The sequence below is a fragment of the Camarhynchus parvulus genome, chromosome 17, assembly GCF_901933205.1.
Source record: "Camarhynchus parvulus chromosome 17, STF_HiC, whole genome shotgun sequence".
NCBI classification, from domain to species: domain Eukaryota; kingdom Metazoa; phylum Chordata; class Aves; order Passeriformes; family Thraupidae; genus Camarhynchus; species Camarhynchus parvulus.
In genome coordinates this window covers 9,530,808-9,544,422 of record NC_044587.1, presented here as the reverse complement: position 1 = coordinate 9,544,422, position 13,615 = coordinate 9,530,808, and the positions used below count along the sequence as shown (strand labels likewise).

The 13,615-nt window shown below is 55.6% G+C and overlaps 1 protein-coding gene across 1 annotated transcript; it reads left to right on the top strand.

Annotated features, from left to right (window-relative positions):
• Window positions 1-225: 225 nt before the first annotated feature.
• LOC115910878 (glutamine synthetase-like) lies at window positions 226-6,461 on the top strand. The gene is given in 7 exon segments (XM_030961397.1): window positions 226-439; window positions 1,013-1,174; window positions 2,774-2,920; window positions 3,764-3,891; window positions 4,910-5,109; window positions 5,767-5,818; window positions 5,821-6,461. Coding segments are annotated over 7 exon segments (1,164 nt in total). The 5' UTR covers window positions 226-234; the 3' UTR covers window positions 6,091-6,461.
• The last annotated feature ends 7,154 nt before the right edge of the window (window positions 6,462-13,615 follow it).

The following is a 13,615-nucleotide window of genomic DNA, read 5'->3' as shown; positions in this document are numbered from 1 at the left end:
AACGTCCTCAGTGGGTGTCCCGGAGGTGGGGGGCGGAGCCGCCTCCGCGCCGCCCCCGGACCGCGGGTGCCTTTAAAGCGCGGGCGGAGCGGGCGTGGGCAGCGCTGGGGCCGGTGAGCGCGGGGTGACGGGTTCGAGTCCCGCCGGGGGAGGCAGGGGGGGGAGCCGGGGTGGCTCGTTGTGGGCTGGGAGGTTGGTTTGTAACACACCCCTGGGGACGATGGGCCGGGGGAGATGTGGCACTCACCTGTGCGCCCCCGCAGGGCCGTCGCCATGTCGGTGTCGCACAGCTCCAGGCTGAACAAGCTGGTGCGGGAGCAGTACATGAGGCTGCCCCAGGATGGGAGGGTTCAGGTCACCTACGTCTGGATCGACGGCAGCGGCGAGGGTGTGCGCTGCAAGAGCAGGACCCTCGATAAGGAGCCCAAGAGCGTCGAAGGTAACGCGGCTGCTTGTCCCTCGGCTGATGGGTGGTGTGGAGGAGGGCCCTGAGCATTGCCTGGGAAAAGTTCTGGGGTGCTTCGGGCGGTGGGAGCCGGGACGGGCTCTCCCTGGTTGTGTGGCACCAGTGATAGCTGTTGCAGCTGTCTGGTGGGGTTGTACCAAGCAGCAGGGTAAATATCCAACCTGCGTCCTGCGGTTTGCTTAATCCGCTAATCTCTGCTATTAGTGCTGGGTGGGAAGAGGTGGATGAGCTCCTCGCCCCTTTCCTCCAGGCAAACAAGCATGGAGACGTGTCGGCATTTGGATGGGGTTTGGCAGAGGGAGGTGGAGTGGCAGGGGCTGATCCTGCCCGTGCCTGATGGTGCTGGGGTGGGGAGAGCACGCTGATGCTCAGGGAGCACCGAGGGACTCCGGGGACGTGCAAGGAAACCTTTGTGGCTGACATCCCATGGAACTCGGCACCCCTTGGGTGCTCCATCCTGGCTCTGAGCCACCAGCACTTGGCACAATCTCTATGCGGGCCTTTTCCCAACCTCACTCCCACCTCCGTCCCCCTCCTGCCCCGCAGATGTTCCCGAGTGGAATTTCGATGGCTCCAGCACGGCACAGGCAGAGGGCTCCAACAGTGACATGTTCCTGGTGCCTGTCTGCATGTTCAGGGACCCTTTTTGCCTGGACCCCAACAAGCTGGTGCTCTGCGAAGTGCTGAAGTACAACAGGAAACCCGCAGGTGAGCGCCCCCAGCTCCCGAGGGTCACCCCGTTATTATTTAGGGTGTCACCTCCCCAGGGGCTCCTGCTCGGGACCGCCGGCCCTGGGGCGCAGCTGAGCGCCGAGCACTTGGCCCGAGGCTCCGAAATCCAAGCGCTGGTGGCGGTGGTTGTTTGCAGGAACCTGTTTTAGTGGCACGGGGCGAGGAGAAGAGCAGCGAGACGTGGAGTTCACCAAAGGCGTCTCCCGACCCGTGAGCCCGAGCTCGCCCAGCCCCGGGGGGAGCGGGAGCTGCAAGTGCAGGGTTCTGACGTGCCGGGGTTGTGGTGGCTCTTCTCGCTGGTGGGAGGCTGCAGAAAAGGAAGGAGAAGATGCTGAGACGGCGTGTGCTCGCTCGGAGTGACCTTTAGCAAACAGCCCCAGAACGCGCGGCTCTCGCTCTTATCGCCGCGGCTGCGCTCGCAGGAGCCTGCGCTCCGTCTTGTCCCTGTGATAAAGCCCCAGACACAGGAAAAGCAGCCTGTTTGCAGGGACGCGCCGAGGGGCTCCCGGAGGGGTTATTTGCCGGCAAACAACCGGATATTTGCCGCTCAAGCAGGGCTGAGCCCCGCTGGGTGCGCGGGGGAGGGAGAGGGCATCTGCGGGCGATGCAGCTCTGCCGGGAGAGCGGCGGGCAGGGATGGTGAAAGATGGGGCTGATTCCTCCTCCAGACAGGGTGGGGGAAGTGCCTTGGTTGAGATGCCTGCCCGGCAGCTCCTCCACTGGAGGAGTTTGTAAAGAGAGCCCCTGATCCTGGGGCTCCCGGGGCACAGAGAGCTCAGCCCAGGGCCCTGATGGTGAGAGGGCTGCACCCTCCAGCCCTCCCCGGGGTGGGTTTCCATGGACCTTAGGGCTCTGTGGGCTCAGGAGAAGAAATTGTCTTAGCTTTGCTCCCCCTCTGCCACTGCTTCCCTCCAGCCCCATGCTTCATTGTAGCTGCTCTGGGTTTTTATTGCAAGTTAGGGCAGAATGTGCAGCCTGGAGCCTGCCAATCCCTGTCACAGCAGTTTTTCAGCCTTTTTCGCTGATGTCTTGGTCCAAGCTCTCATTCTCCTTGCCTGGCTCGTTCATGTCTGGACAGTTCTCTGCTATCTGTGTTTTCCTGGCAAAGCCCCCGTTGCCTTGAGCACCGCGAAAGGCCGAGGCAGGGCCAGCCAGTCTGGATGCTAACCAAAACCATGGAGCTGCAGAAAGATAAGGATAATTAGGATGAGGCTGGTAGAAAGAGGATGGGGGTGAAGGAGTGATGGAAGCCCCTGTTCCCAGGTCTGCTGAATGCCTGTAGGATGGGGTTGGGGTAATGCTCCTCAGTGAGTAAGAGGAGGAGGATGGACCATCAGCAGTGGTTTGGGGAACAAGGGTAATTAAACCCTTCTGACCTGTGGCCTGATGCTACTGTGATGGAGTAACTGTGAGGAGGAATTTGATGAGCAGGAAGGGGATTCACTCATGATTTCCTTAAGGCTTCTGTGGGAAGCACTCGGCGGTGGTGCAGCCTCGGTCTCAGGGTGGGATGGAGCAGAATGTGGTGAGTGCTGGCTCACAGCACGGCTCTAACCTGGACCTCTCTGCCCCCAGAGACCAACCTGAGACACACGTGCAAGAAAGTCATGGACCTGGTGAAGGACAGCCACCCCTGGTTCGGGATGGAGCAGGAGTACACTCTGCTGGGCATCAACGGCCACCCCTACGGCTGGCCCGACAACGGCTTCCCCGGCCCGCAGGGTAAGAGCCAAAAATCCAGCCCAAAATCCCCCCTCAGCTCCCAGCCTGCTGCCTGTGGGGTGCTGGGAGGTGGCAGTGAGCCCATGCCCAGCCCTGGTGCAGCTCTGCCGTCAGGGATGACCCCAGGTAGGGGCTGTTTGCCGAGAGCACCTGGTGCCCCGCGGCTCACGTGAGCCGCTCCCGCCGGACCCTGCTTGCACAAACAGCTCAGCTGCACGACTTGTTTGGCAAGGGCTGGAGAACTGGGTTGGAAAAACCTCCTCCCCTTGGCTGTTGAGGAAAGGGCTTGGCATGGCGCGTTGTGCCCTCCTGCAGCAGCGAGCCGGCTCCTCAGCTGCCTCCTGGGACAGAGCCAGAGGTTTCCCAAGCTGATTTTTGTGTGGAGCGGCTGCTTGCACCATCTCCCTTCCCCCAGGCGGGGAGAAGATCTTTGCCTTACCTGCCTGAATGAGGAAGATCTCAAACCCCAGCGAATTGGATTTTCTAGCTGTGAACAATGCCAGCTGTTGTCAGAACAATCTCGGAAGCTTGATGTGCTCAGAGGGCGAAGGAGGTGCCCCGGGGCAGACCAAACTTTGCTTATCTCGAGGCCACCTCCCGGCTGATGTGTTACAAGTATTACTGAACTGCCCAGATAAGGCTGAGGTTGCACAGATGAACTGCTCACGCTGCTACTCCTGGAACTGGGGTCGGTGGCTTGATGTCCTGTGGAGAGAAATATCATTTTAATTCCCATAAATCCTCTGCCCATGGCAGCGGGTACCTGGGAGAGTGGGGTTATGTTACAAAGCTGTTGTGGCTCCCTGAAGTTTTCCTGGGGTGGTGACTCCTTGTTCTTTCCAGGCCCCTATTACTGCGGGGTTGGAGCAGATAAGGTGTACGGGCGTGATATCGTGGAGTCCCACTACAAGGCTTGTCTCTATGCGGGGGTGAAGATTTGTGGCACCAATGCCGAGGTGATGCCCTCCCAGGTAGGTGTGGATGGCCCCAGGCAGCCCATTCCCAGGGATGGATCAGATATTGAGGCTGGAATAACCCAGCACCTCCCAACTCCTCTGGAACTCCGAATCCATTCACTCCTCACATCGGTTTTGCTTAGGTGGGAGCAGTTGCACTGCTGGAATGGAAATGTGCATTTGGTTTTCTCCTAACTCACCCCAAGCTCCTGGCACAGCTCAGCCTGAGCTCTGGCTGCCAGAGCAGAGCTGGGAGCTCCCCGTGGGAGCAGGGATGGGGGGATGGGAGCTGGGATGGGCTGCAGGAGCACCATGTGGAGTGATGGGGTCTGAGCCCTGTTCTGGAACCGGGAAGCTGGGCTGGGACATGGCCTTGGGGAGCAGTTGGGAGGATTTGGGTTTATCTGGGAGTGAGCAGCAGGGAGCCCCTGATTGCATTAGGCAGGTGGCCAGACTGACTGGGACCTGCAGCCACTGACTGTCTTGCTGCTGATGTGGCACTGATAAGCGGGGGCTTATCAGCAGTGGAGCCGAGGCAGGACTTTTACCCACCCCACTGTTTGCCCCAGATTCTTCAGGGTCCTTCTTGGCTGCCTTCCACATCCTGGGCTCAGGCTCTCCCATGCCAGCAGCCACAAAGACGTCACCCTGTGCTTAGTAACCGTGGGTGGTGCAACCCTGGCTCCAGCCAGGCAGGGAGCAGCCCTGGGAAGGACTAACAGGCTCCTGGTTAATCCTCTGCCCTGTTTGCAGTGTGGGCTGGGGTCCTGCTCACACAGCTCCAGCCTCAGTCAGATGTGGTGTTTATTTATCTCTGTTTTGATTAAAAGCCCTTCTGATTTGCTCTACATAGTGATGAGCAGTTTCTTCCCATTTTTTTGCATGCCAAAGTTGTCCTGTTGCTTGCCTCAATGCTCCCCATCCTTGTTGCTGATTGTTTGGGTAACAGTCCAGGCTGGGGGTGGCAGGGATGTGGTGGCTGGGGAGGCACCCACCTGCCCATCCTTACCTGTGCATCTGCTTCCCCTTCCAGTGGGAATTCCAGGTGGGCCCCTGTGAAGGCATTGAGATGGGGGATCACCTGTGGATGGCTCGGTTCATCCTGCACCGTGTCTGCGAGGACTTTGGGGTTGTGGCCACTCTGGACCCCAAACCGATGACGGGCAACTGGAACGGTGCTGGGTGTCACACCAACTACAGCACCGAGGAGATGCGCAGAGAGGGGGGTCTCAAGTGAGTCCTGGGGGGTCTCAAGGGGAGTCTCAGGACTCAAGTGAGTCCCTGGGATGTACCTGGGTGTGACCGTGTTCGCAGGGGTCTGAGGGTGAGGGAAGAGACGAGGATCTGACTCCATGTTTCAGAAGGCTGATTGATTATTTTATGATATATATTATATTAAAACTGTACTAAAAGAATAGAAGAAAGGATTTCATCAGAAGGCTAGCTAAGAATAGAAAAAGAAAGAATGATAACAAAAGGCTTGTGGCTCGGACTCAGAGTCTGAGCCAGCTGACTGTGATTGGCCATTAATTAGAAACAACCACGTGAGACCAATCACAGATGCACCTGTTGCATTCCACAGCAGCAGATAATCAATGTTTACATTTTGTTCCTGAGGCCTCTCAGCTTCTCAGGAGGAAAAATCCTAAGGAAAGGATTTTTCATAAAAGATGTCTGCGACACCTGGGAGCTTGGGGGTGTCCTGGGCCATATGGAAGCATCTCCCTACCTGTGTGGCTGCATCAGGCAGGGTTGGGATTATCCCAGCTCGTTATTTTAAGAGCAGCTGATTACATGAGGGATCCCCTGGGCTGTCCTCATCCCTGCACAGGAGAGGAGGGGGTGACACCCCCCGAATGCACCTGCTGAACCCCCTGTGCTCTCCCACAGGCACATCGAAGCCGCCATCGAGAAGCTGAGCAAGCGGCACGATTACCACATCTGCGTGAGTACGACCCGCGGGGCGGCAGGGACAACTCCCGGCGCCTCACCGGCCACCACGAGACCTCCAACATCTTCGAGTTCTCTGCTGGCGTGGCCAACCGAGGCGCCAGCATCCGCATCCCGCGCCAGGTCGGCCAGGACGGCTACGGCTACTTTGAGGACCGGCGGCCGGCGGCCAACTGCGACCCCTACGCGGTCACCGAGGCCATCATGAGGACGACGGTGCTCAACGAGACCGGGGTGGAGACCAAGGACTATGCTGAGCACTGAGGCACCGGGGTGGGTGGAGGTTCTCGTGCCTGCAGTAGCTTCTCACGTGGGATTTGTGCCTGTGCGGTGTCTTCAGCTGCAAGCTCAGACTCTTCTTAGGAACCTCGCTTCTGGTCTTGTGAAACTTCGCCTTAGAAATATGTATTTTATAGCAAGAGGGAGGGGCCCAACCTATTTTCTCAACTACTTTGTTTGTTCTGGTTCCTGGTTTTAGGTCATGAGGTTTTTTTAAAAAAAACACTTGGATTGAATTTTTTTTTCCCTGTTGGACTTTACACTGTGATGTACATAGATTCCAACGTGGATGCTGCAGCTGCTGCTGTTTGCACCTGTGGAGGGTGGGTGGTTTTTTTTTTCCCCATATCTCTGTTGCAAGGAAATGATAATAAATAATTTTCCTGGCTGCATGGCAGCTGGGTTATGCTGTGGTGAGTGCATTTTCCTGTAGCTCCTAGAGCTTTGTGGAGGTTTTCATTTGGGTGGTGCTGGTGGGTTGCAGCTACTGAGCTCCTGGACAGGAGCAGGAGGAGCAGAGATGCTGGAGGATCCTTGAGGCAGGTGCCTGGAGCTGCCTTGCCTCATTTTGTGGACCAAAGGCCATCTCCTTCCATCGTGATCCCAAAGGCAAATAGAGCAGTGCGGGCTGAGCAAACAGCGGCCAGAGCAGCAGCTGGTGGGCATTTACACAGGGTGTGTGCTGCTGAGTCAGCACAGCCAGCACAGCCCTCCCCTCTGGGGACACCTCTGCCTGCAGCAGGGGACCCTGGGGACTTCCCCCCTGCTGCCTTGGTGAGCCACAGGGTCATGGTGCAGCTGCTTGGGTTGGAGTCTCTTCACAAGGTGGAGGCCGTAGGTTTATTGATAGAATCACAGAAGGGTTTGGATTGGAAGGGACCTAAAATCCCATCCAGTTCCGCTCCCTGCCATGGCAGGGACACCTCCCACTGTCCCAGGCTGCTCCCAGCCCTGTCCAGCCTGGCCTTGGGCACTGCCAGGGATCCAGGGGCAGCCCGAGCTGCTCTGGGCACCCTGTGCCAGGGCCTGCCCACCCTGCCAGGGAACGATTTCTTCCTAATATGTAATCTAAACCTCCTCGCCTTCAGTTTGAAGCCATTCAGCCACACCCTATGAAATTCATGTAGTAAAACCCCCAGGAAGGGCATTTCCATGTAGATGTGATGTTAACAGCACCTCCAGTCCCAGACCCTTGGGTCCCTCTGCAATGCAGCTGTGGGGTGATGGATACAAGCACAGGGGCCATCCCCTGAATCCTAGGAACATCTCAGACAGGTCAGGCCACCTGCAGGCTGTGACCCAGCTGCAGTCACCAGCAGGGACTCGCTGTAGGTGAGAGGAAGCAGCAGCATGGACAGAAGACATCCAGTGCAGTCATGTGGATTTTGAAACTGGATTTATGTTTATCCTTGAATCTGACACAGGTGACAAGCAGGGCTGGAGGGAGGCCCCTGAGTCCCTCCTGCAGGGCACAGTGCTGCCAGTGGCACAGGGAATAAGGGCCATGGGAGATGGTCAAGCCCCAGATCACAAGCAGCCAGCAGCCCTCAGTGCCTCTGAGCTGTTCAAGAATAAATGCAACCCAGTCCCCACCCTAAAAAGGAATGATTTTCCTTCCAGAAGTTGTTGTTTGGGATGTTTAGCGTTTTTCATCAAAACCACAAGCCCGTCTTGTTTTCCTCTCATTTCTATGGTATCTCTAATAGGTAATTTGAGCACTGGGACAATGACTGATGGATGCAGTTGGAAAATCAATAAAGAGATAAATCTGGGGTGGGGAGACTCCTGTTTGCTTCCCTGGCTGTACCAGTGGCTGAAGTACTTTAGCTTTCATCATGCTGCTGTACAGACACTGTCAAATTTGGGAATCATGTGAGTTCACATTCCCAGCATGGGAACGTCTGTGGCTGGACACAGCACTGTGGGACAGCCAAACTTTTGTGTCTCTGGCTCTCACCCTGGGCTTCCCCTGCAAGCAAGCACCATCCTCTCCAGGGTGGGCTGGTGAGGCTCCAGGGCTAGCCAGGAGCTCTCCCAAAGCCACTTCTGGGGCTTTTCTCTGAGCTGGGATCAGTCCTGTCCCCACATGCCAGGAGCCACTGTGTGCTTGGAGGCATTCCTGCTATCCTCTGCCAAAACACAGATCTTCTCACTGGTGCTTTTTTGAGGTCAGACTGGGCCAGAAAACACATGTCAGGGTTTTGGTTTTTTTTCCTAAAGCAGAAGTGATTCCCACCCACAGGGCCCATAGCACTGGGGAAACAAGGACAACAACACATTCCCACAAGAATTTTTCCAATAGTTTTGCTACGTTTGCCACCGTTGGAGGTGGATTTTTGGGTTCAGTGAGGTGCTGGGGATGGAGCCAGCCATGGGGCTGAGACTTGAGGCTGTGGCAGAGGTTAAAGCGTCCCCATCCCCATCCAAGGGTTGGACAATGCTGGGAGGAGACACCGCCAGCATCACCTGGTGCTCTATGCTGAACTGCAATGGTGGGAGCAGAGCTGGGATCCCAGCTGGGATCCAGCCTGGAACGGGGCTGCTGAGGCTGGGTCACTGCGAACCAGGGCTCCACTGAAGGGCTGTCCTGGGTGCATGGGTCACTGCTAACCAGGGCTCTCCTGAAGCAGCATCCCGAGGTGGATAGGTCATTGTCACCCGGAGCATTCCCCAGGAACATCCCAAGGTGGCTAGATCGGTGTCACCAGAGCATTCCCCGGAGCAACTCGACTGTCCCGGCAGTGTCACCTGGAGAATTCCCCAGGATCATCCCTGGGTGGCTGGGTCCTTGTCACCAGAGTATATTCCCCAGAGCATCGTAATTGTCCCGGCAGTGTCACCCGGAGTATTCCCCAGGAACATCCCTGGATGGATGGGTCGTTGTCACCCGGACAATTCCACAGGATCATCCCTGGGTGGCTGGGTCAGTGTCACCAGAGCATTGCCCACAGGATCCCTGGGTGGCTGGGTCGGTGTCACCCGGAGCATTGCCCACAGCATCGCGGCTGTCCCGGCGGTGTCCCCGCCCGGCCCGGGGGTGACAGGGACATTTGAGGGGCTGGTGCCCTCTGCAGACGCGGACAGGGATGGCAGGGAGCAGCGCCCGGTTTGTGCTGGGAAAATCCGCCCGGATCTCCGAGTTCCAGCGTCCCTCACCCCTGACCCATGTCCCATGTCCCATGTCCCATGTCCCATGTCCCATGTCCCCACATCCACACGGCTTTAAAACCCTCCAGGGACGGTGACGCCACCGCTGTCCTGAGCATGGCTGGACAATCCTTTTGGTGAGGGAATTTTCCCCAATATCCAACCTAAATCTCCCCTGTCGCGACTTGACGCTGTCTCCTGTCGTCCTTGTTATCTGGCAGAGGAGCCCGACCCCTGCATGGCTCCACCTTCCTCTCAGGCTGTAGAAGGTGCTGTATAAAACATGGATCTCTGCCTCACATCTTTTTACTCTAATAAAGATATTTGATAGCCGGAAATCCAGCAGCTGCCACAATGCCAAGAGCAGTGACTATGACTAAAAGACAACCTGATCCCAGATTTGATTTGGCTTTCTTACACCTTACAGAAATACAATGGGGAGGAGGGGAAGGGAGATTAATCTGCTTAATGCACTCCAAGTAATTTCTTGCTGCTGTAAAGCAAAATTCAAGTTAGTCAGATGGGAGGAGATTGCAACAGAACCTTTGCCTGCATCAACCAGAATTGTCAGCAGTACTTTTAGGGGGAAAAGCACCACAGCAAACCAAAACATCAAGCTCCTTTGGTTTAGGCTCTGACCATGCCCACCTGCCCCCAGGACTACCCTGACTCATGGGGAAAATAGAAACAAATCTTCTATTTCCACACAGTGGCAAATAAATTCCTCCTGGGGCTGTTTCCATTCTCCATGCCAGCCCTGGGCTGCAGGAACCGCGCTGGGTGCTGCTGAGGGACCCCTCACCCCTCAGGAAGGGTTGTCCCCAGGGCTGTGACCCTGCAGGTGGATAAGAGACTCTGAGATGTGGCTCCAGTGGGTGACCAAGCTGGGACACATCCTCATATCCTCATCCAGGCATCCCTGGGGTCCCTTCCTTCACCAAACACCCCAGAAGGTGCTGCAGAGAGGCTGCCCAGGCTGGGTGAGCACCGTGGCCACCCCATGATAGGAGTAACAGCACAGGGGTTTGTACATTTCTCCCTTTTCAAGTCTCTTTTTACCACTATAAATTCCATTACTTTGAATTTAGTGAAAGCCTTCAGGATTTATTTTTTTTTTTCCAAGCCAGTTATAAAAAGGACATTGGAATTAGAGTTCCAGTGCTAACAATAGCATTACTCAAAGCTGCTGCCGAGAAGCAGGGAGCTCTGGATAGAATAAAGACCTAAACTAAAATGTCAATAATAACTCCTTTTTTTCTCTCCCTGTCTTCCAGCCCACACAATCTGCTTGGGTCCCTCTATCTTAATGAGCATTAAAATGGTTTCAAATTAGATCTACAGAAAATTGAATTTTTTTTCCCCTCAGAAGCTTCGTCTGGCCTTTAAAGGCCACTGATGATATTTTGGTTTTGTGTAAGAGCATCTTTGATCTCCAAGGCTCTCAGCTCACAGAGAGACACGGCTCATTACCAGCAATTTGTTGCTGTTGAAATGTGAGTGGAGGGGGAGAAACACCATGGAGAGAGAGCCAGGGGGAGCTTTGGCTGGGGGCTCCTTGGCCCCAGACCCCTCTAGACCCGTGTGGCTCTCCTGGCCCGAGCCTGGCCCCCAGGCTGGTGCTGGGTTTGCAGCCAGCTGCTCTCAGCTTGGTTTTATCCCCAAAAATGTGGGATTAAAGAGTTTTTGAGCCCAGCTTGAGCTCCAGGTGGGCTGTCTGGGGAGTCCTTGGGGACACCCTGTGTGACAGCAGTGTCTTGCTGAGATGCAGCAGTGACCTGGCAATGCACACTGGCTTTTCTGGCGTTGCTTGGGCTGAATCCCTCTCCACATCCTCGGTCCCAGGGGCTCTGGGGAAGGGGTCAGGCTGCCTGGGACCTGCTGCTTCCTCACTGCTGGGAAGATGCAGCAATCAGACCTTCCAGGAAAGCCCGTTACCATGGCAGGGCCTGGCTGCTGCTGCTGCTGCTGCTGCTGCAAAAAGAATAAATCTAGATAGTGCAAAGCTGAGCAATCCTGAGCACTGCAGTGCCCTGGGGCACCACTCACTGTCTGGGGGATGTTTGTGTGGCACAAATGGCCTCAGGGTGAGCAGCCTGGGTTAAGTTGGGGCTTGTACCTGGGTGTAAGAGGAGCCACCAGACCTGTCCTCCTGCTCCTGGGAGGGAAGGCAGCAGAGGCTGTGACAGTGCAGAGCAGACCAGGCCCTGTCCCTGCTTGTCTCAGTCACACTGGGATGGGCAGAGTCCCCATGATGTCACAGCAGAACTTGGTCATTGGTTTGAGAAAGTTCTGCAAAGAACAGAGCTGCCCCAGGTGTTGCTAGAGCAGCCTCATCAAAGGAGCCCTTTGCTGGGGAAGATGAACCAGGAAAGCCTTATAAATATGATTGCCTGGCAAAAGATTTTGAGAATATAGAAACTATAAGTGAGATTGAAATGAAAGCAGCTTTGAGATACCTCAGTTACTGAACAACTGGAAAACAATGGTGTGGCTGGCTGAAGGTGATCCCCTTTTGATGGAACAACACCCTCTGCTTGCAGACAGGCCCAAGGGTCAGAGCAGACCCTGCCAGCTTGGCAGAAGGGGCCCAAAGAGGAGTTTTTAGGGTTTAAAATGTAACACAGGATGGTAACGTAGTGATTCTTACAGGCTGTATGTAAATGCTGTAGGATTTGTATCTTGTACTAGATTGGTTAGTGAGAATCAGAATATTCAACACAGAAGAACATTTATTGTATTGTAATGGGAACCTCGCGCTCTTACCCTCTTAGCTCTTACTCTCTCATCTTCTCTACCCCTCTGTTCTCTTGAAGCTGTGAGCTGTGGCTGGCAGCTCCCAGCAGGGCCCTGCACCCAGGCCCTTTGCAATAAACCCCAAGTTCCAAGCCCTGGCTCAGAGATCTCTCATTTCCATCTATCCCCACTGTCCTACCCCGCGTTGCTCCTACAGCCCTTAATGACCTGCAGCAGCTCCTTCTGCTCACCCCAGCACCCTCCTGAGCCCTCAGTCCTGCTGCTGGGGGAACAGGGCTAGGAAAGCCAGCACAAGCACCCACCAGTGCAGGCTGAGAGCTGCACGGGGTGTCATGACCAGCAGGCATTGATGCTGTGAGCAGCCTCACCTGGATCCCAGCCCCACCTGGATCAAACCTCACCTGGATCCCGGCCTCACCTGGCTCCCAGTCCCACCCAGATCCCAGCTCATGGGCCCTGAGATGTTCATTCGAGCTCTGCCAGAGCCATCAGTCCCTGCTCCAGCTGAACTGGGGAGTGTGTGTCTCCTGTGTTGGCCCCCCAGACCTTCACCCACGGACTGCAGAGCTGCCAGAAGATCCCCAGGCTGGCTCTCATCCTTCTGGCTGCCCTCACCAAGCCTCACCCTGACCTGGCCTCATCCTTCTGGCTTCATTTCAGACCTGCCTTGTTGTAGGGCACTTTCCTGATGATCTGGGCTCCTGGATGAACAGTCCTCCCCTCCTGGATGGGTTCCTTGGGAACAGAGGAACAGGCCTTTGCTGGTGAGCTCTGCCCTGGAGCTGAGGGGGTCCCTTCTGGTTTCCTGGACCTCTGGGAGCCCCTGCCCATGCTGTGCCCTGATGGGTGGGAGAGGGGGTTGTACAAAGGCCTACAGGAGAAAATCAAGTGTTGGGTGTGGGGAATTAAGTTTCTTCCTCAGTCCTTACTTCCTGCAGCTGCTGAGGAGCAATGCCAGCGATGGAATGTGAGAGGATGATGAGATAGAATTGCCATAATGCCTTTCTCTTTTTCCTTTAAGCTCTGTGCAGCTTCTGCAGGTGCTTGGGTTGCAGCAAGGGAGGCCAGCAGTGAAATTATACCAGCAGAGCTGCCCAAGAGAAGGAGGGAGAGGCTCCACACCAGCTGGGCTGTAGCTGCAGCCAGGCAGGTGTCTAGTGGAGAGATGGTCCAAACCCAAATGAAGCTTTCTCCTGGTATTTATAGATGAAGCTATTTCTCCTGGTGCTGCTCTAGCCTGGTTAACTGTAATAACAGAAATTGAATGCATTTGTTGGCCTTGACTCCCATCAGGACAGGTGTTTTCAGGGGCTGCAATGTCAATGCAAGGCAGGTTTTAGAAGGACTCTGTAAAAATAGCTGTAAGAGGGCTGGGATTGTGATATTTGCCCAGGGCAGGAGTATGCAAAGGTGGTGGGTGCTGTTGGGAAACAGCTGCTAGTAAAAGAACTGGTTTAACTCTAAACTATCTTCAGCTCCCAGCATAAAGGGAGGGTGGGGAAATAGAACGGTGATGCTCTAGTTCAGGGAAAGTAAAAATCTGACAGATTTGGCAGCAGCTGATCTATAAGGAAACTCCAACCCTGAGGGATAAAATCAGCCTGGGGAG